The sequence below is a fragment of the Mus pahari genome, chromosome 23, assembly GCF_900095145.1.
Source record: "Mus pahari chromosome 23, PAHARI_EIJ_v1.1, whole genome shotgun sequence".
Classification (NCBI taxonomy): domain Eukaryota; kingdom Metazoa; phylum Chordata; class Mammalia; order Rodentia; family Muridae; genus Mus; species Mus pahari.
Window position 1 is genome coordinate 26276910 of NC_034612.1, and position 19641 is coordinate 26296550.

At 52.0% G+C, this 19641-nt stretch overlaps 1 protein-coding gene across 1 annotated transcript in view; it reads left to right on the top strand.

The window, feature by feature from the left end:
• The window catches only part of Rasa4b (RAS p21 protein activator 4B), a 27018-nt gene extending 10172 nt beyond the window's left edge, over nucleotides 1–16846 (top strand). The window contains exons 6-21 of the mRNA XM_021186654.1: nucleotides 1504–1585; nucleotides 2411–2542; nucleotides 3504–3595; nucleotides 5551–5668; nucleotides 5863–6013; nucleotides 6251–6315; nucleotides 6561–6673; nucleotides 6851–7043; nucleotides 7146–7283; nucleotides 7912–8056; nucleotides 8518–8687; nucleotides 9202–9339; nucleotides 10694–10829; nucleotides 12171–12291; nucleotides 16245–16309; nucleotides 16424–16846. Coding sequence (XP_021042313.1) covers nucleotides 1504–1585; nucleotides 2411–2542; nucleotides 3504–3595; nucleotides 5551–5668; nucleotides 5863–6013; nucleotides 6251–6315; nucleotides 6561–6673; nucleotides 6851–7043; nucleotides 7146–7283; nucleotides 7912–8056; nucleotides 8518–8687; nucleotides 9202–9339; nucleotides 10694–10829; nucleotides 12171–12291; nucleotides 16245–16309; nucleotides 16424–16542 — 1978 coding nt within the window. The 3' untranslated portion in view covers nucleotides 16543–16846. The remainder of the gene's footprint in view (nucleotides 1–1503; nucleotides 1586–2410; nucleotides 2543–3503; nucleotides 3596–5550; nucleotides 5669–5862; nucleotides 6014–6250; nucleotides 6316–6560; nucleotides 6674–6850; nucleotides 7044–7145; nucleotides 7284–7911; nucleotides 8057–8517; nucleotides 8688–9201; nucleotides 9340–10693; nucleotides 10830–12170; nucleotides 12292–16244; nucleotides 16310–16423) is intronic.
• Nucleotides 16847–19641: the final 2795 nt, after the last annotated feature.

Sequence of the window (19641 nt, forward strand, 5' to 3'; positions counted from 1 at the left end):
AAAAAAAAAAAAAAGTGGAACTTTAGGTCTCAAACAGTAGGGGAGCAGAGTAGCCCTGCTCTCTCTGTAGACCAGGCTAGCCTCCAACTCACAGGGATTCTCCTGCCTCTGTCTGCCTGAGTGCTGGGACTGAAAGGCACGTGACACTATTGCCAGGCTATTTTGTGAATACTTGAACTGTGTTCAGATACCAATGTCCCACTCTTAGGTCTGGGCTTCCTTAGCTAGACCCAGTACATAAAATTCTCCTGTGTGTGTTCACATGTGCCTATGTGTGTTCACATGTGCCTATGTGTGTGGTATGTGTGGCGTGTTTGTGCATGTGTATGGTGTGTACTGTGGTGTAGCTGTGTGTTGTGTTTCTGTGTCGTGTATGATCTCTCATGGGGTTGGAAGGAGAAAAGTTCTTGATGTGTCCAGACAGAGTGTGGGGGTGGGATAATAGTTGGGATGGCTCTGTGGGCCTGAGTCACCTGTGACAGGTCCAACCCCAGCCTTGGGGTATTTTTAACTCCTGTCCCCACTCCTGTCTGGGCCTGGCTGTGACTCACAGACACGTCCCTTCCGATTCCAGCCTCCTCCCTGTCCTCTGTGTGTGTGTGTGTGTGTGTGTGTGTGTGGCCGGGGGGGTTGTCTCTCAGGAAGGCAAAAGGGAATAATAACATGCTCAGACAGGGTTGTGGGTGGTTCAGTCTTTCCAGTCCACCCCTGGGCCAGTGGGCAGCCTCCAGCCAGCCAGCTCCACAAAAGAAACTGAATATGCCCGAGACAGCCCATTTGGGAGGAAGTGGTCTCTCTGGTCAATGGAAGGATATGTGTTGCATGATTGACACTTTGGATAGCTTGAGGCTGCCCTGAGGCTGGAGCGTGGGGAATGGCTGAGCCACAGCCTATCTGCCCCCATTCTTACTCTCATCCACGGTCCCCTCCCCTCTGCCTCCACCCACCCTCCTCAGCCATGCTGGCATGGGCTGCCTCTGGCACGGTATTGTACACACGTCACATATAGTACCAAACCTCAGGACCTTGGGGACATCACTTAAGCATGCATTGCAACTCATCACAGAAACATATGCCCCCACACTCCCCTGCCTCTGCACCACAGACTCCAGCCAAGCCACACCAGCCTCCTCTATGCAGGTCGAGACTGACTTTGAGACAGTCTCGCTACATCTCAGACGGACAGTATTCAGGCTAGCCTCAAACTCACCATCCTCCTGCCTCAGCTTCCTGAGTGCTGTATGACTGATTGTTCCCATCTGTTTCTGCCTTCTCTTCTGTTGAGCAAGTCAGGCACAAGGGTATCTCTGCAGCTGTCTGTCTGGTCAGGAGACTAGCCTTTGGTAGCCTTCACAGCCCGTAGGCAAGGGGCTGTGAGTGAGAGTTGACATGTATGATGTCCAACAGCCACGAATGAGCCAGCCCTTCCCAGCCCGCTGTGTTCACTCCATCCTGCGGACAAGCTGCAGGAGCAGTAATCCCCTGTCCCCGTTTCACTCCCAGGGACTTAGCACCAAAAGATCGGAATGGCGCATCTGACCCTTTTGTCCGAGTGCACTACAATGGCCGAACCCAGGAGACCTCGGTGAGGATGGGATGGAGGGGATGGAGTGGGGAACGTGGGGACTCTGGAACAGCTTCTGAACCTTGATTTTCTTATCTCTGTGAGCATCATCTGAAGAGCGTGGCACCCTGCAGGAGCTCGTCCAGAGCTGGGTTCTCAGTGCAACCTCTGTTTCGTTGTGTGGCCTTAGATGCGTTGCTTGTTCACACTCTGGACCTCAGTTCCCTCTTGGCGAAGTGTTCTATCTCTCATCAAGTACAACTTCAATACAGGGGATTGAATCCTGTACTCGGAACACGCTAGGCAATGAGCCACGCCCCCAGCCCCTCCCTGGGGGATTCTAGGCAGGGGCTCTACCACTGAGCTACGCCCCCAACCCCTTTTCTCATATTTATATATTTGTAGGTGGGTTACTTTAGGGAGATCCTTTACCCACTCAAAAATTCATCTCACATTAGAAGGACTCAGGCACCGCTGCAGTCATTATTTTCCTTATCTATAAGTTTAAGGTGTTTTTTTGTTTTGTTTTGTTTGGTTTGGTTTTTTGAGACAAGGTTTCTCTGTGTAGCTCTGGCTGTCCTGGCACTCACTTTGTAGACCAGAACTCAGAAATCCACCTGCTTCTGCCTCCCGAGTGCTGGGATTAAAGGCTGTGCGCCACCACGCCCGGCTCAAGTTCCACTTTTGAGAATCATTTTAGGCTGAGTAAGGTGGGGCCCCTACAATCCCAGCCTTCGGGAGGATGTGGCAGTTGGGTCATGAGTTCAAGGCCAGCCTGGGCTACAGAGCAAGACCCTGTATCATAATAAAAGACAGGAAATCTGTCCACTATCCCTTTTGGAGCAGGTGGTGAAGAAATCCTGCTACCCACGCTGGAATGAGACATTTGATTTTGAGCTGGAAAAAGGAGCCTCAGAAGCACTGCTCGTGGAGGCCTGGGACTGGGATCTTGTTAGCCGGAATGACTTTCTAGGCAAAGTAAGTATCAGCTATACCACCTGCTTCAGCCCAGCCCAGCCCCACCTGCCAAGGCCACGCCCACCACCTGCCAAGGCCACGCCCACCATCTGCCCAGGCTCCACCTCCAACCTGCCCAGGCCACGCCCACCACCTGCCCCGGCCACGCCCATCACCTGCTCAGGCTATATTCCATTCCCGCTATGCTGCTCACTTTCTCAGATGGTAAAATTAGGATTACTCCCACTCTGGTGGGCAAGGTGCCCCTCTGCCCTAGGAGAACAATACTTGAAGGCAAGCCTAGTGGCACAAGCTTGCTATCCCAGATATTTGGGAGACTGAGGAGTCTTCAGACACACCAGAAGAGGGCATCAGATCCCATTACAGATGGTTGTGAGCCACCATGTGGTTGCTGGAATTTGAACTCAGGACCTCTGGAAGAGCAGTCAGTGCTCTTAACCGCTGAGCCATTTCTCCAGCCCCAGAAAGTTTCTTTTTAAAAAAGAAAACAGCTGGGTGTGGCAGTGCACGCCTTTAATCCCAGCACTTGGGAGGCAGAGGCAGGCGAATTTCTGAAGCTCAAGGCCAGCCTGGTTCTCAGAGTGAGTTCCAGGACAGCCAGGGCTACATAGGGAAACCACTCCCCACCCCACCCCCATAAAAGTAGATCATCCCACATCAAGCTAAGCAGAAAGCCCTCACAGTTGTGCCCTCAATTTTTGGGTTTTAGTTAATTCCAGATGTAGTCAAGTTGACAACCAAGTCATCACAGTTATTGTTGCCTAATGGCCTGGCTCAGTGGAAGAGCGCCTACCTAGAATTCACCAGGGAGGAGAGAGGGGTGAGGCTCAGGGGTGGAGTGCTTGCTTAACAACTGTGAGGCCCTGGGTTCTATCCCCAGCTTCAGAAAAGGAGAAGAAGAAAGCTCAGTGCCTAGCCAGGAGACGACCTGAGGGTTCCAGCCTTGCCTGCCCTCTTCCAGGTGGCGGTCAATGTCCAGAGACTGTGTTCAGCCCAGCAGGAAGAGGGCTGGTTCCGGCTGCAGCCTGACCAGTCCAAAAGCCGCCGAGGCAAGTGAGTGCTACCACAGGGCCCTGGGGTGTGTGCTGAGGAAGAAAAGTCAGGGGTTTCTCGGCCAGGCGGGAGCTTCCTGCTCCCTTTTTATGTTATTGTCCTCTGAGCTAAAAGTTGTACACGAATCACCTGTTTTTTGCATGTTCTGGCACTTTCTAGAACATGTTCTCAGATCCTTCCCCTTTAAAGGGCTTCCTTGCAGATCCCTAGTCCCCTCGGAGAGTGCCTCGGAGCCATGACTCTGAACCTCAAGAGTCTCCAAAAACAGAGGCGCAGGGCGAGGTTGGGGCATACCAGTTGAAGAGTGCCTGCCCTGTGGGCACAAGGCCATGGGCTGGATTTCCAGCACCACCGAGGTGAAACTCAGATAAGGACCAGAACACCTAGTGCTGTCAAGATGGCTCAGCGGGTCATCTAGACTAGTGTGGCACGTGCAAGCAGACACATGGAGTCAGGCAGAGTGACACATGCTTGTAACCCCCGTTTTAAAATTGGAGGCGCCAGGCAGTGGTGGCAAACGCCTTTAATCCCAGCACTTGGGAGGCAGGGGCAGGCAGATTTCTGAGTTTGAGGCTAGCCTGGTCTACAGAGTGAGTTCCAGGACAGCCAGGACTACACAGAGAAACCCTGTCTCCAAAACAAAACAAAACATAAATTGGAGGCTATTTGGGTTGATACAGCCAAAATTATCTCAAAATTAAATTTCAGATAGTTATTTTTTTTTTTTGAGACAGGGTCTCATGTAGCCCAGGCTACCCCTACCCTCCACCCCACCCCCACCCTGTGCTGGATTATGGGGATCAAACCCAAGGATTTATTAAGCTAGGCAAGCACTCCCACTGAGCTCCATCTGAGCCCCGGTGGAGATTCTTTTAATGGAAGAATGCAAGCCAGAGGAACTGGTTCACCCTTGTAGTCCGGGCCCTTGAGAAGCTGAGTCGGGAAACTGCAGAGTTCCAGGCTAGCCTGAATCTAAAAGGTGTGACCTTGTCCCAAAGAGGAAAAAAGATCGCTGAGAATTCAAGCCACCACATTGTTACTAAAAGCCCGCTCATGGAGGGTGCCTTGTCTTTTCTGCCCATCTAGAAAATTCTTTGGCTTGTTTTGGTCTCCCTCACACCCCTTGGTTGGCTGAGCTTTGGATCCCTGAAAAAGGTCCCACATCCTTCATCTGTGTTCTTCTAGGCCAGGGGCAGGTGGCCAGGGCTATGCCCAGCCTATGATATCTGTGTGGCCGTCTAGGATAGTCCGATGGCTTCAGCACATGGATGTGTGCTGGCAGCGGCTTCCTCAGCTTGCTCTGTGTGGAGGATGGTGGGAGCCACTGAACAGTAACTTTAGTCAAGGTCTTCTCCAAGGGAAGAAATCTTTTTTTTTTTTTTTTTTAAGATTTATTGTATTTATATGAGTACACTGTCTCTGCCTTCTGACACACTAGAAGAGGGCATCGGATCCCATTACAGATCCACCACGTGTGAGCTGGGAATTGAACTCAGGACCTTTAGAAGAGCAGTCAGTGCTCTTAACCGCTGAGCCCCACAGTAAGAAATCTTAGTGGCTACATTTACTACGTGCGGCATGTGGCCTAACTTACTTGAGCCTGAAATTCTCTGTTAGCTTAACAGTTCGCTTCCTGAGTAAAGCACACGGGTGACAATGGCCGTGTTCCAGAGTTGATGATTCGGGATATGAGAGCTTGGGATGCACAAGTGGAATCCCATTGAGTCAGGAGGCATGGTGGAACTAGCTTTGGAAACAGTGGGCATTCTTTGGGTAACAGGGCGGGAAGTGTGTCTTCCAGACAGGGACACAGAAAGGCCCAGCAGGAGTGGAGTAGCTGCTGGATGTAAGCGGAGAGAATGCATTGCTAATCTCCAAGGCCTGAGCCTTTGCGAGTGGGCGAGGCCCAGGGAACCGAGGTCCCTGGTGGAGACATCACAGGCTACCCATTCCAGGGGCAACCTGGGCTCCTTGCAGTTGGAGGTGCGGCTGCGGGATGAAACAGTGCTACCGTCTGCCTGCTACCAGCCTCTGGTCCAACTGTTGTGCCAGGAGGTGAAGCTGGGCACTCAGGTGAGGAGCCCCTCGGGGAGACTGGAAGCCTCCATGGTTAGATGAGCAGTTCACCTGTCCCAAACCCATTCTACAGAGCAATAAACTAATACCCGGGTCTGGGAGGGCCAGACAGCCTTCCCATGATGCTCTGAGGTTTTAACCCTGGGGAGGTTTAGGTTCTCTGTGGGTTTGAGCATTACCCCTTTCTGCAGGGCCCAGGACGGCTGATTCCTGTCATTGAGGAGACCACTAGTGCCGAGTGTCGCCAGGAAGTGGCCACCACCCTGCTCAAGCTCTTCCTGGGGCAGGGGCTGGCCAAGGACTTTCTGGATCTGCTATTTCAGCTGGAGCTGGGCCGAACCAGTGAGGCCTGAGATGACTTGTCCCAGGCAGGGTGGAAGAGGCCCTCTTTAGCACACTAACGGCCTCTCTAAGGGGCCAGGCTGCTCCCTCCCTAAAAAGAATAGTCCAGGCGGGGCTGGTGGGAAAGGTTGAGAAAGTCATGTACTGAGGGGCTAAAGACCACCCCCGAGGTGTTCTCATCTTCCTGTCTCCAAGGCCTTGACCCAACCCCCTGCCCACTAGAACTTCTGCTTGCAGGTGAGGCCAACACCCTCTTCCGGAGCAATTCTCTGGCCTCAAAGTCCATGGAGTCTTTTCTGAAGGTGAGATCTCATGGTTATCTCATAGACAAAGACTCTCACGTCCACAGAGGGTAGTTCTGCCTGTGTCTAGGGCCCTTGAAAGCCAGACACTTTCATCACCCGTCTATTAACTTATTTATCCATGCATTCAGGTAGACACATATTCAGTAGAGAAGTCACCCTAAGCGTGCATCTGGCCCAAATCTGAGTCTCCAGGCAGATGGTACACAGAGTGGTTAACCAGTGTGGTTTATGGTGGCCCTCAGGTGGCAGGGATGCGCTATCTGCATGGCCTCCTGGGCCCCATCATTGACAGAGTGTTCGAGGAGAAGAAGTACGTGGAGCTGGACCCCAGCAAAGTGGAAGTTAAGGATGTAGGGTGAGGCCGGGGTAATCGCTGGGTGCACAACTTTGCTAAATCAGGTCCCGTGTAAAGGTGTTCCTTTTGTCTGGGTTCACATGTCCTTTCTCTCTGTATCTGATGTCAGATGGGACCCCCAGCTGCCGAGTATTCGCAAGTGCTGCCCTTGACCGTTTGTTGGTTAATCCCCTGCAGATGCTCTGGGCTGCACCGCCCACAGACGGAGGCTGAAGTGTTAGAGCAGAGCGCACAGACGCTGCGTACCCACTTGGTGGCGCTGCTGAGCGCCATATGCCGCTCGGTTCGCACGTGCCCAGCCGTAGTCCGCGCCACCTTCCGGCAGCTGTTCGGGCGCGTGCGCGAGCGCTTCCCGAGCGCCCAGCACCAGGTACAACAACCCCCTGTCAGCAGAGCTGAAGGCCGGGGTTAGAAAGGGAATCCCGCGGGACAGATATGCTTCTTGACCAGGCTCTACTCTCTGCCCTTCCAGAACGTCCCATTCATCGCGGTCACCAGCTTCCTGTGCCTCCGCTTCTTCTCTCCCGCCATCCTGTCGCCCAAGCTCTTCCACCTGCGAGAGCGGCATGCAGATGCCCGCACCAGCCGCACGCTGCTTCTGCTGGCCAAGGTGTGGGCCTGCAGAGTGGAATGGGAAGGCCAGTTAGGTTGCAAAGGGACCCTGGCAGGCTCTGCAGTGTCGCACCAATTGGCACTAGGAAGGTCTTGCAGACAGGCCACTGATCCTATATGGCACTGCACTTCACAGTTTAAGATAATTCTCATGATCACTTCTTGAGAGCCCCATAAGGAGACACAGAAAGCCCAAAAGCCTGTCTAGTGAACGGGAATCTTCTGATAGCAGTAGCGGTCTGATAGTAGGATGAAACTTTCAGGGCCAGCAAGAGGGCTTAGTAGGTAAGGGTGCTTGCTGCCAACCCTGGTGATGCGAGTTCCATCCTTGGAGCCCGCATGATGGAAGGAGAGAACCCGCTCCCACAAACCAGCCTCAGAGTCCCACACATGCCCAGGCAAGCCCCAACACACACACACACACACACACACACACACACACACACACACACACACACACACACACGATGATACCAAAGTACCAGGTGTCCAAAGACTCAAAATGCCACGATCCATGCATCCCTGGTTCCCCTGTGGGACCTCGAAAGGCCTCAGCTTCCATCTCTAGGTTGAAGTAGGCAGCTGTTGTCTCCCCAAAGCCCTATTGTTCTTGCTGTCACCCCTAGGCGGTCCAAAACATAGGCAATATGGACACACCGGTCTCCAGGGCCAAAGAGTCGTGGATGGAACCACTCCAGCCTATTGTGAGCCAGGGCGTGGTGCAGCTGAAGGACTTCATTATGAAGCTTGTGGACATAGAAGAAAAGGAAGGCAAGGACTCCATCACGTATCATACCCAAGGCCTGTGTGCAAGTTTATTACTTGACCCCGCGTACCGCCCTGCCCACCGAGAGACTAAGCCCATCCGGGCTTTCTGTTGTTTTGTTTCAGACAGGATCTCATGTAACCCAAGGCTGGCCGCAAACTCACTGCCAAGAATAACCTTAAATCCAAGTGGGTCCTCTGGCCTCCAGCTCGCCAAGGGCTGGGATTATAGCATGTGCCACCAAGCCCGGGTTTCTGTGGCGCTGTGACTCTAACTCGGGGTCTGTGCTATGCACCAACCAAACTTTTTTCCCATAGGACCCCACCCGACGCTAGCCTCAGCATCCCGTTTGTCTTAGCCGTTCCGGGGGAGTTTGACTCTATCCCATTAGGTCTTAGCGCCTCCCCCCATCTACCAGATCCTTCGATAGCCAGGCTTTCCCACCCGTTTTCTTTCCTGCTTTCAGAGCTGGCCCTGCAGCGGGTGTCGAACTCGCAGGCACCGCCTGTGAAGGAGGGACCACTGTTCATCCACAGGACCAAAGGCAAAAGCCCTCTCGCGTCCTCCTCGTTCAAGAAACTCTACTTCTCCCTTACCACCGAAGCCCTCAGCTTTGCCAAGACGTCCAGCTCCAAGGTGAGTGAGCAGGAAGGCGTTCTGGGATGGCGCTTGTTTTTAGGAGGTGGAAGCAGGAGACCCAAGACTTCCAAGAACAGCTTCAACTACCAAGCCAGAGTGAGACCCTGTCGCAAAACAAAATGGCAAACAGGACTCATTGGGATGGCTTATGGCAAAATGGCAAATGGCTTATTGGGCAAAATACTTACAGGGTAGGATACTTTAGCACACTGGCTGTTCTGCAAACCTTCCTGGATGCAAACCCTAAAAGCAGGTTTAGCCTCAACAGCTGTAAGCCTGACTGATGATGCTCAGTAACCTGCCCATTCCAGCGCGTTAGGTGCTCCGCTCCCAGGGGCTTGGACTCTGGCTGAGATCGCTTCATAGAGCAGGCTGCTAGGAACAAGAGGGGAGTTGTTCAGGTCCCTCACTGTAAGTCCTAATGCAACCTGCCAGGGATGTGGACACCAGATAAGAAAGTAGAACAACACAGCCCAGTCTCCTCAGCCTCTTTTTTTTCTGGCTGCCCCAGAAAAGCACCTTCATCAAGCTGGCCAGCATCCGGGCTGCGGAAAAGGTGGAGGAAAAGAGCTTCGGCAGCTCCCACGTCATGCAGGTCATCTACGCAGATGATGTTGGCCGGGCCCAGACTGTCTACCTGCAGTGCAAGGTGTGGCCTGTGGAGGGCGCTGTGGGGTGGAGGCTTCAGGAATGCCCTGGGCTTGGAATGTGGACTTAGTCCTCCTCTCCCCTTCACCCCCTGTCGGCTACATTAGGTATTGCAGGCTGTGTATAAATACTGTCCTGGGGTCTCATGCCCAGAAAATGGTCCATGTTTGCCACTGGGCCTCCATATGTAGATATGTGTGTAGCTAGATGAATAGACAGCTAGGTCCTTGTGACTCAGAGCTTGCTTTTTCCTTTTCTGGTCTGTATTATTATTATTTTTTTTAAGACTCTCACAGGTCAGGCTAGCCTGAAACTCAATGCTTTACTTTCCAAAAGTGAATATTGGAAATGTCAAATGATATGCTTTGGGCCTGATTCAAGCAAGAGAGCACTTGCCTAGAATCCCCCAGTGAGGGGCTGGGGGCGTGGCTCAGTGGTAGAGCCCCTGCCTAGAGTCCCCCAGTGAGGGGCTGGGGGCGTGGCTCAGTGGTAGAGCCNAGTCCCCCAGTGAGGGGCTGGGGGCGTGGCTCAGTGGTAGAGCCCCTGCCTAGAATCCCCCAGTGAGGGGCTGGGGGCGTGGCTCAGTGGTAGAGTCCCTGCCTAGAGTCCCCCAGTAAGGGGCTGGGGTCATGGCTCAGTGGTAGAGCCCCTGCCTAGAATCCCCCAGTAAGGGGCTGGGGGCGTGGCTCAGTGGTAGAGCCCCTGCCTAGAATCCCCCAGGGAGGGGCTGGGGGCGTGGCTCAGTGGTAGAGTCCCTGCCTAGAGTCCCCCAGTAAGGGGCTGGGGGCGTGGCTCAGTGGTAGAGCCCCTGCCTAGAATCCCCCAGTAAGGGGCTGGGGAGTGGTTCAGTGGTAGAGGCTTTGTCTAGAATCCTCAATTGAGAGGCTAAAAGTGTGTGTCTAATGTTTCTATTGCTGTGATAAAGACTGTGACCAAAAGCCACTCGGTGAGGAAAGGGTTATAGGTTGCAGGTTGCAGTCAATCAGAAGAAGCCAGGCAGGATCCCAGGACAGGGACCCGAAGGTTGGAACTGAAGCAGAGCCCGTGGAAAAATGCTGTTGCAGGCTTGCTCCCCATGGCTCGCTCAGCCTGATTTCTTATGCCCCCTAGGACCAGTTGCTAGCAGTTGGCACCACATGCAGTGGCCCACATCAGTCATCAGTCAAAAATACCCCACAGGCTTCCCCGCAGGTTAATCTGATGGAGAAAGCTGCTCATTTGATTCCCCCATTCCCAGATTGCTCTAGCTTCTTTGTACCAAGTGGAGAGTCTGGGAGGGGCTGGGAGAGTGGCTCAGAAGAGAGTACCTGCCTTTGGGGAGGAAGGGCTAGACTTCTGAGCCACTGTCCCTGCAGTGTGTGAACGAGTTGAACCAGTGGCTGTCTGCACTTCGCAAAGCGAGCACCAACAACAGGGGCCTCCTGCGGTCATACCACCCTGGCATCTTCCGTGGGGACAAGTGGAGCTGCTGTCACCAGAAGGACAAGACAGGTGGGAGTGCTGGCCTGGGTCCCCTTCCCAAGCAGGTCATAGGTTGGGAGAGGGGTTCTTGGAGTTTGGAAAGCCACATGCTTATCTACGGCAAAGATGTCCAAGGACAGCCAGGCCTGCAGGTGCTCCTGGCACAGGAAGATCTGTGACCATGTGGTTTGGTAAATGCCGTGCAAAGTGTGTGATGCATGTGAGTGAATTCATTGGCTATTCTGAAAAAGCCTGAAAACTTAGTAGAATCTCTCTCTTTTAAAGATTTATATTTACTTTTAATAAAGATTTATTTTCTGTATATGCATGGGTATCTGTGTGAGTACTGAGTGTGTGTGAGGACGCAACTGCAGAGGTTGGAAGTTTGTCAGTTCCCCTAGAACTAGTTCTAGACAGTTGTGAGCTGCCATGTGCTTGCTGGGAATCAAACCCTGCTCCTCTGGAAGAGCGGCCAGCGCCCTTAACTGCTGAGACAATTTTCCTGCCCTCCTGAGTTCTGGTATTATGGTCATGTGACACTGTCCATCAGTTCTGGAAATTTCAAGACCTTCGCCACTCACAGAGTTAACTAAAGCTTAGAGCCTGGCATAGGAAAAGCTGTCTGCCCGACTGCACTGCACGTGTCCTGCCCTGGCTTCGCACAGATGGCTCTTCGTGGCCCCTCATGAGAGCTGATGTGGTCCATGAGACAGCCTGAGATTTCCAATTCACTAGGAAGAGCTGAGACTAGAATGTGTGTGCTTGTGCGTGAGTTTGTGTGTGCATGTTTGTGTGTGTGTGTGCATGTGTGTGTGTGTGTGTGTGCATGTGTGTCTGCATATGGAAATCAGACCCACCAACATGCTAGGTAAGCATGCTACCACGGAACCACACCAAACCCCTCACTCAGGGATTCTAGGCAACAGCTCTACTGCTAAGCCATGCCCACAGTCTACAACTGAGGCTGACAGTGGGCGGGGCAAGTGGGCAAAGGTGGCTGGGCCCCGTAATTAGCAGGACTACTTCATTCTAACTCTGGAAGCTTGGGCACATCCTACCATGATCACGTAGTTCAGGGCAGCCTCCAGACAGACCTTCCGGAATGCCACCAGCTCCCCGAATGTCTCTGAATGCCACAGGACACCCACTTTCCGTAGTTTATACTCTGGTCCAGCAGTTGAAGCCATGATGATCTGCTGCGAGCAGAAGTGTGGATAGTGACAGGCAGAATCAGGGTCATCTTACCAGCCCCTAGTGGGCCGACCCTTCATGAATCCTCGCCCACATGAGCATCCAGTATGGCCTTTTTTGCACTACCAGGAAGCCCGGCATGGTATTTCCATTGTAACTCTGCCCTCTTTCTGCCTCCAGATCAGGGATGTAACAAGACCCACTCTCGGGTGACCCTGCAGGAATGGAATGACCCACTGGACCATGACCTCGAGGCTCAGCTCATCTACAGGCACCTGCTAGGCGTGGAGGCTGCTCTTCGGTGAGGAGGCTCTAGGACAGGCACCTGCATATACTCCTAGCAAACCTGGTGCCACCCGAGGGCTGTAACTGGGGTTGCGGCTGAGGGTTGCTAAGTAACAGCTGGCCTCTGTCTTTGTGTTTCTCGTTTGCCTCTGGTGCCATGTTTGTTTTTCCTGCCTTAGGCAGGTTTACTTTCATCCAAGTGTGGTGTGCATACCCTCTGACCCCAGCACTTGGGAGGCTGAAGCAGGGGGTTTCTCTGAGTTGGAGGTCAACCTAAGTTACATGGCAAGTTCTAGGCCAGCCAAGGTTGCACGGTGAGACGCACCAACAAAACAAACAATCTTTGTATTCTTATTTTCATGTGTGTATGCCTCCGTATGCCATGTGTGTGCACGTGCCTGTGGAGGCCAGAAGAGGGCATCAGATTCCCCTGGAGCTGTAGTTAAAGGTGACTGTGAACCACCTGATGTGAGTGGGGGTGGGGCATGACAAAACTCAGTCCCCTAGAAGAGCCTTGTGCACCCTTAACCTCTCTCCGGCCATCTCACTGTCTTTGTTTCTAGTTCCGTTTAATCTAGTTGTTTAAACGGAACTAGAAACAAAGACAGTGTGCCTGTGTGTGAGGATATGCACGTGAGTGCAGGTGCTTACAGAAGCTGGACGCCCCTGGAGCTGGAGTCGTAAGTGCTGGGAAGACACTCAGGCCCTCTGGAAGAGAAGCACATGCTCTGAAACACTGAGATGTCTCTCCAGCACCCTCCCGTCTCTCCAGCATCCTCCTGTCTCTCCTTCATCCTCCTGATCCTCCAGCACCCTCTCGTCTCTCCAGCGTCCTCCTGATCCTCCAGCATCCTCCTGATCCTCCAGCATCCTCCTGATCCTCCAGCACCCTCCCATCTCTCCAGCATCCTTTTTTTTTTTTTTAATTTTTTTTTTTTCTTTTTGTGACAAGATCCCTGATTAGTCTTGAGCTCACTGCTTTGATAAAATTGGCTTTCCAGAATCCCTGCCTATCTTTGATGACAAGCAAGCACTACCATGCCTGGCTTTTACATGGAAACTGGGCTCAAACTAGGATTCTCGTGCTTGCAGAGCGAACCCTTGCCCAGTGAGCTATCTCCATGGTCCTCAGGGTCTTCCAGTGTATCCCAGGGCTGTGGTTCTCCTGTCTCTCCAGTAGTTGAAAAGACAGGCCTGAGTGGCCACGCACAGCTTGGCCATCTCTCTTTTGTTTGTTTTGTGTGTATCTAAGGTGTACATGGGGCCCGTGTTTCTCATCATACATGTGTTGTTAGAGGAAACTTTGTGGAGTCAGTTCTCTTCTTCCTCTTTCATGTGGGTCTCGAGGATTGAACTCAGCTCCTGGGGTTGTGCAGCAAGCTCCTTTCCTCCTGAGCCATCTTGCTGACCCTACCTTCTCTCTCTCTCTCTCTCTCTCTCTCTCTCTCTCTCTCTCTCTCTATCTCTCTCTCTCTTTTGGTTTTTCAAGACAGGGTTTCCCTGTATAGCCCTGGCNACTCACTTTGTAGACCAGGCTGGCCTCGAACTCAGAAATCCGCCTGCCTCTGCCTCCCGAGTGCTGGGATTAAAGGCATGCACCACCACACCCAGCTACATTCTCTCTCTTTTAATGAGGCCAGCCTCCTTCCCACTGCCAGTCTGCATCATGAGGTCATCTCCTATTAGGAGGGCAGGAGTCATGGCCACAACTGCTTCCTGCGCTAATTTGATTGACCCCATCTACCCAGCCTTCTGGAGATGACGGCAGAACACTGGCTTTGCCCTCAGCTAATTCTGAGTTCCTGAGTTATCTCGCTAACTAAGACAGGGTGCTTTCTTTCTTTCTTTTTTGTTGTTTTTGTTTGTGTTCTTTTTGTTTGTTTGTTTGTTTTTAGACAGGCTTTCTCTGTATAGCCCTGGCTGTCCTGGAACTCACTCTGTAGACCAGGCTGGCCTTGAACTCAGAGATCCATCTGCTTCTGCCTACTGACCACTAGATTTAAAGGCAGGTACTACTACCACCAGACTCCAGGATGTTTTCTAAACAGCTTTGCCCACCAGGGTCCCTGGGCCCCATTAGCTCTGAATCCCTGGGTGGGGCCAGGCTCAAGGATGCTCTGAGGCATCTCAGCTCCCTACAGCATTCTCCCGGGCTACACAAAAGGGGCTGCTTGTCTGCACGTGCATCCTGGGCCCCGGGCAAGTGATTCAAAGGGCATCCTTGGTACTCGGTGATCTTCCAGGGTTTTGCACATCCTTCAAACACCTGGGCAGGAAACATGACTCAGCACTTTTGAACGCTGACCTGATATCTCACAATTGTCTGTGACTCCAGTTCCAGGAGGGTCAGACACCTTCTTTGGGCTTCTTCGAAAACCAGGCATTGCGTGCATGTACTGCACAAACATGCACATGTTTACACACAACAGCTATACATATAAAATAATAAGTGTTTAAGTTTTTATAAAAATCGGGGCATGATAGTGCATGCCTTTAATCCCAGCACTTGGGGAGCAGAGGTGAGAGAATCCCCAAGTTCAAGGTCAGCCTGGTCCAGAGAGTGAGTTCCAGGACAGTCAGGGTACACAGAGAAACCCTGTTCCGAAAACAGAACCTCTGAGTTCACGACTATAATCCCAGCATTCCGGAGGTGGAGGCAGGAGGATGAGAAAGCAAAGTTTTTCTCTGCAGTGAGTTTAAGACCTGCCTGGGCCCCCCGAAAGAAAGAAAGAAAGAAAGAAAGAAAGAAAGAAAGAAAGAAAGAAAGAAAGAAAGAAAGAAAGAAAGAAAGAAAAAGGAAGGAAGGAAGGAAGGAAGGAAGGAAGGAAGGAAGGAAGGAAGGAAGGAAGGAAGGAAGAAAGCAAGAAGAACAAGAAAAAAAAAAAAGCCAGGTGTGGTGGCGCATACCTTTAATCCCAGCACTTGGGGGCAGAGGCAGGAGGATTTCTGAGTTCGAGGCCAGCCTGGTCTACAGAGTGAGTTCCAGGATAGCCAGGGCTACACAGAGAAACCCTGTCTTGAAAAACCAAAACAAAAAAACAAAAAACAGCTAAATGTGATGTGATTTATTTTCTTTTCCTATTTGTTTGTTTGTTTATTTAATGTATATAAATGCTCTATCTGCATGTACACCTGATGCCTGAAGAGAACATCAGATCCCATTACAGATGGTTGTGAGCCACCGTGTGGTTGCTGGGAATTGAACTCAGGACCTCTGGATGAGCAGCCAGTGCTTGTAACTGCTGAGCCATCTCTCCAGCCCCCCCCCCCCCTTTTTGAGATAGGGCTCTGTGTAGCTCTAGAACCTGCTCTGCAGACCAGGCCGGCCTGGAACTCAGAGATCTGCCCTGCCTCCCGATTGCTGGGATCAAAGTCATCCATCACCATGCCAGACTGTGGTAGGGAATGCTTTTAATACCAACACTGGAAAGGCAGAGGAAGTTCAAGCATGTTCTACATAGTTAGACCCTGTATCAAAAACAAACAGAACCCACAAAAACAACAACAAAACAACAACAAAACAGAAACACTGAAATAACAAGGCCTGTAGGACAGCACAAGGAAGACCAGGCTCTCCCATTCCAGCTCCACCCCTAACTTACCCCCACCCCCCGTAACTGGCATTTGGAGTCCTTCAGACCCCATCTGGCTCATTTCCCATAGGCCCTGCAAAACACAGTTTGGCTGGGTTTGCCATTGGCTTTCTGGCCAGGCATGGTGCTCATTCCTGTACCCTTAGCACTAGGGAGACTGAGGCAGGGGGATTGCAATTTCCAGGTCAGGCTTGGCTGTATGGAGAGAAGAGCTTTACAAGTATCGGTGTGGAGAGGCTCGTGGCCGCTCTGTGTTGGAACGGTGAGAGGAACGTGGCTGGAACTGGAAACGTGGAGGCTGGGCCCGAGTTGATTCCTTGTGGACTGAAAGCACCTGTTTGTACAGCCCCGGTGACGTCTCTGCCTTCCTCTGCAGGGAAAGGCACCAGCTCCTGCGTGGGGTGACAGAAGCCGGCGTCTCATCCACAGGCTGTGATGGAGGTAGGTCATTCTCATCTGGGACTTGGGGTTTGGTGGCTCAGCTGCCTCCAGGGACACACGGGTTCTCAGACTCTGGAAGCCACATCTGCCCTCCCTACAACACATCCCATCCAGCTCCTGAGGACTCGCTGGCCCAGCTGCTTCGTGTGCTGCAAGACCTTCGAGAAGCCCACAGCTCCAGCCTGGATGGCCCACCAGCCAGAGAGCCCCATCACCTAGAGCTACGGACGTGAGGTGTCCGTGAGGTGTCCATCGAGCCCCTGCCAGGTGTCTGCAGATCCGTGACATGCTCAGAATCCTTGGCCCAGTCAACTGTTCTGGAGAGGACAGTGACCCATCATGGGCTTCTCCATGTCTGTGAGGGACAACCATGGCACCTGCTTCTTTGAGAGACCCGACTGCTCCTCTAGTCCTCATGGCCCAGATTCTTCACCCAGGAGACCAGGCTGTCCACCTCACACTGCTTTGCCACTGTCTGGCCTTCTAGGTTGGAGGCCACAGTGGTTTGCTGTCATAAATAAACCTGCTGTAACTGCCACAGTGGTTTGCTGTCATAAATAAACCCGCTGTAACTGCCGAAATGCTGAGGTGTTGGGTTGAGTCCAGAGAAAGACTGAGTCCAGGAGACCCTATATAGGGACGAGGGTTTGACTGAGAACTGGGGTCACCAGCACAGCCTAGCTTCAGGTTCTAGGTTACCTGGGGCCAGGCCTGTTAAAACTTGAAAACTCCTATCCCACACTCCTCTCCACACCGCCTCTGTCTTCTCAGCTCTGGAGCCTGGTGGCTCTTCCCAGCCGCAAGCAGACACCACACCAAGCTCCTGTGTTCAGGGCTTCCCTACAGACTGCACGGCAGGGCAGGGCTGGGCCACAGTGGCCCCTTCCATCTTCTGTGGGTTACCAGGCCACGTTTCCAGCCCCTCTGCTCAGGGTCCTGGAGGGGCGTGGTCCGGGAGGGGCGTGAGGCTGTGCTGAGGGGCAGCTGGATTGGATGTGGGGTTGTTAGGGTGGCAGTGGATAGAGCTCCTGCCACTTCCCTAACTTTCCCCCACGAGACCCAGGCCATGGTTGTGCTACTCTGTGGCTGATTGGCTAGTGCTTCCAGGTACAGGATGGGCAGGGCACTCGTGCCTTAGAAGAAGAGAATCTTGACCTTCCTAAAGCCTCGACCCTTCAATACAGTTCCTCGTGTTGTGGTGACCCCCAACCATAACATTACTTTCCTTGCTACTTCATAACTAATTTTGCTACTGTTATGAATCATAATGCAAATATCTGTGTTTTCTGATTATCTTTCGCCGCCCCCAGAAAAGAGTTGTTTGACCCCCATGAGGAGGTCGTGACCTACCGGCTGAGAATTGTTCGTCCACACAGACTCAGTCAATGGCTTCCCTGCGGGATGTCTCTAAGTGGCTAGCTTTCCCACAGTATGGACTCCTGGCCACAGCTCTGCTTCTGCCGCAGAGGGATAAGTGGGGGCATTCGGCTGATGTATTGTTCATATTTTTTTCCTGGAAGAATTAAGACAGGGTTTGTCATATACCCAGGATAACCTCAAACTTGTTTTATAGCCAAGGATGACCCTGAAATCCTGACCTGCCTTCCTCTACCTCTCATGTGCTGGAATTACAGGTGTGAGCCATGCAGAGTTGATGCAGAGCTGGGAATTAAACGTAGGGCTCTGTGTGTGCTCAGCAAGCACCTTTATTTTTATTTTTATTTTTTTAAAGATTTATTTATTTATTATATTTAAGTACGCTGTAGCTGTCTTCAGACACTCCAAAAGAGGGAGTCAGATCTTGTTACAGATGGTTGTGAGCCACCATGTGGTTGCTGGGATTTGAACTCCGGACCTTCGGAAGAGCAGTCGGGTGCTCTTACCTACTGAGCCATCTCACCAGCCCGCACCTTTATTTTTGAGACCGTGTCTCATATAGTCCAGGCTGCCCTCCAACTCAGCTGTGGCGCTGAGGATGACCTTGAACTGACCCTCCGGACTCCATTCCCCATGGCGTTGGCATTACAGGCTCAACCAAGCGGCCATGCCTGTATTCAAATGGTATGCTCAAACCACACTCAGGTTGGTGATGCAACTCAGTGACGGGGCATATATAAGATTCAACCAATACAAGCACACACTCAGAAGCTGGGCACAATGACACATATCTATATTCCCAGCATTTGGGAAGCTGAGGTCGGAGTTCAAGTTTGAGGCCATCTATATTGTGTGACCCTGTTTCAGTAAAAACAAACAAACAAACTGAAAACAATAATTGGAAAAAAACCAAAAACAAAAAAACAAACAAACACCAATCCCCAGCCCAGTTAAGGTGATTATCTAGCATGCATGAGGGCCTGGATGCCTGGGTCTGAGCCCCAGCATTGTATAAATTGGGCAGGAGGCTGCTCCTCACGAGCCACCACCCCAGTCCCTCAGTAAAGGATCTTGATTAGGTCTGCTTCACAATGCTCCCTGCAGACCAGGCTACTTGGGTGACCAGAAGACAAGGAAGTCATCTTCACCTGCCATCCCTCACCCTACTGAGATCTTAGCCTCTTGACCTGACCTCCCTCATTTTCCCATCCTACAGATCAAGTGGGACATAGAGGAATAGATAAAGGTCATTTGTATGCAATTCTGCTCTAATTGCACTTGTCCTTTGGGGGCCTCAGGGAGGTAACAGAGTATATAGGATGTGGAAAACCAACAGTTGGGTGTCCCATCTATGTGGCTATGCTAGACTTCTTTGGGGTCCTCCATACTTCTGTCCGTAATCCCTCCCTGTAAGATTGGGAACCTCACTGACTCCCCAGGGGGAGCTTAGCTGGAAAGGTCTTTGGTTTATCACTGGGGCCTTAGGAAAGGGGGTAAACATGAAGCCCATGCAAGAGAGGAATTCTGTTAACGCTCCCAGGTCTATCTTGTGGGCACTCAGAAGCTTTTGGTTGAGGGGAGGGAGGCACTGGGAGGGGCTGAGGGTATCAAAATCACATGGGATTGGTCTGCCTTCTCCTTATCTCACCTTGGCTCACGGGGTGGCCTGGAGAAAACCCTATTGCTCGAAGTGTTAAGCTCGGGCCCATGGGATAGCTAGTACTCCTGATGACCTCATGGGGTGATCTACCCTCGAGGATCTGCTGTTCCTAGATTATTAATATTTTTTAAAATTTTTTTAAAAGATTTATATGTAAGTACACTGTAGCTGTCTTCAGACACTCCAGAAGAGGGAGTCAGATCTTGTTACAGATGGTTGTGAGCCACCATGTGGTTGCTGGGATTTGAACTCCGAACCTTCTGAAGAGCAGTCGGGTGCTCTTACCCACTGAGCC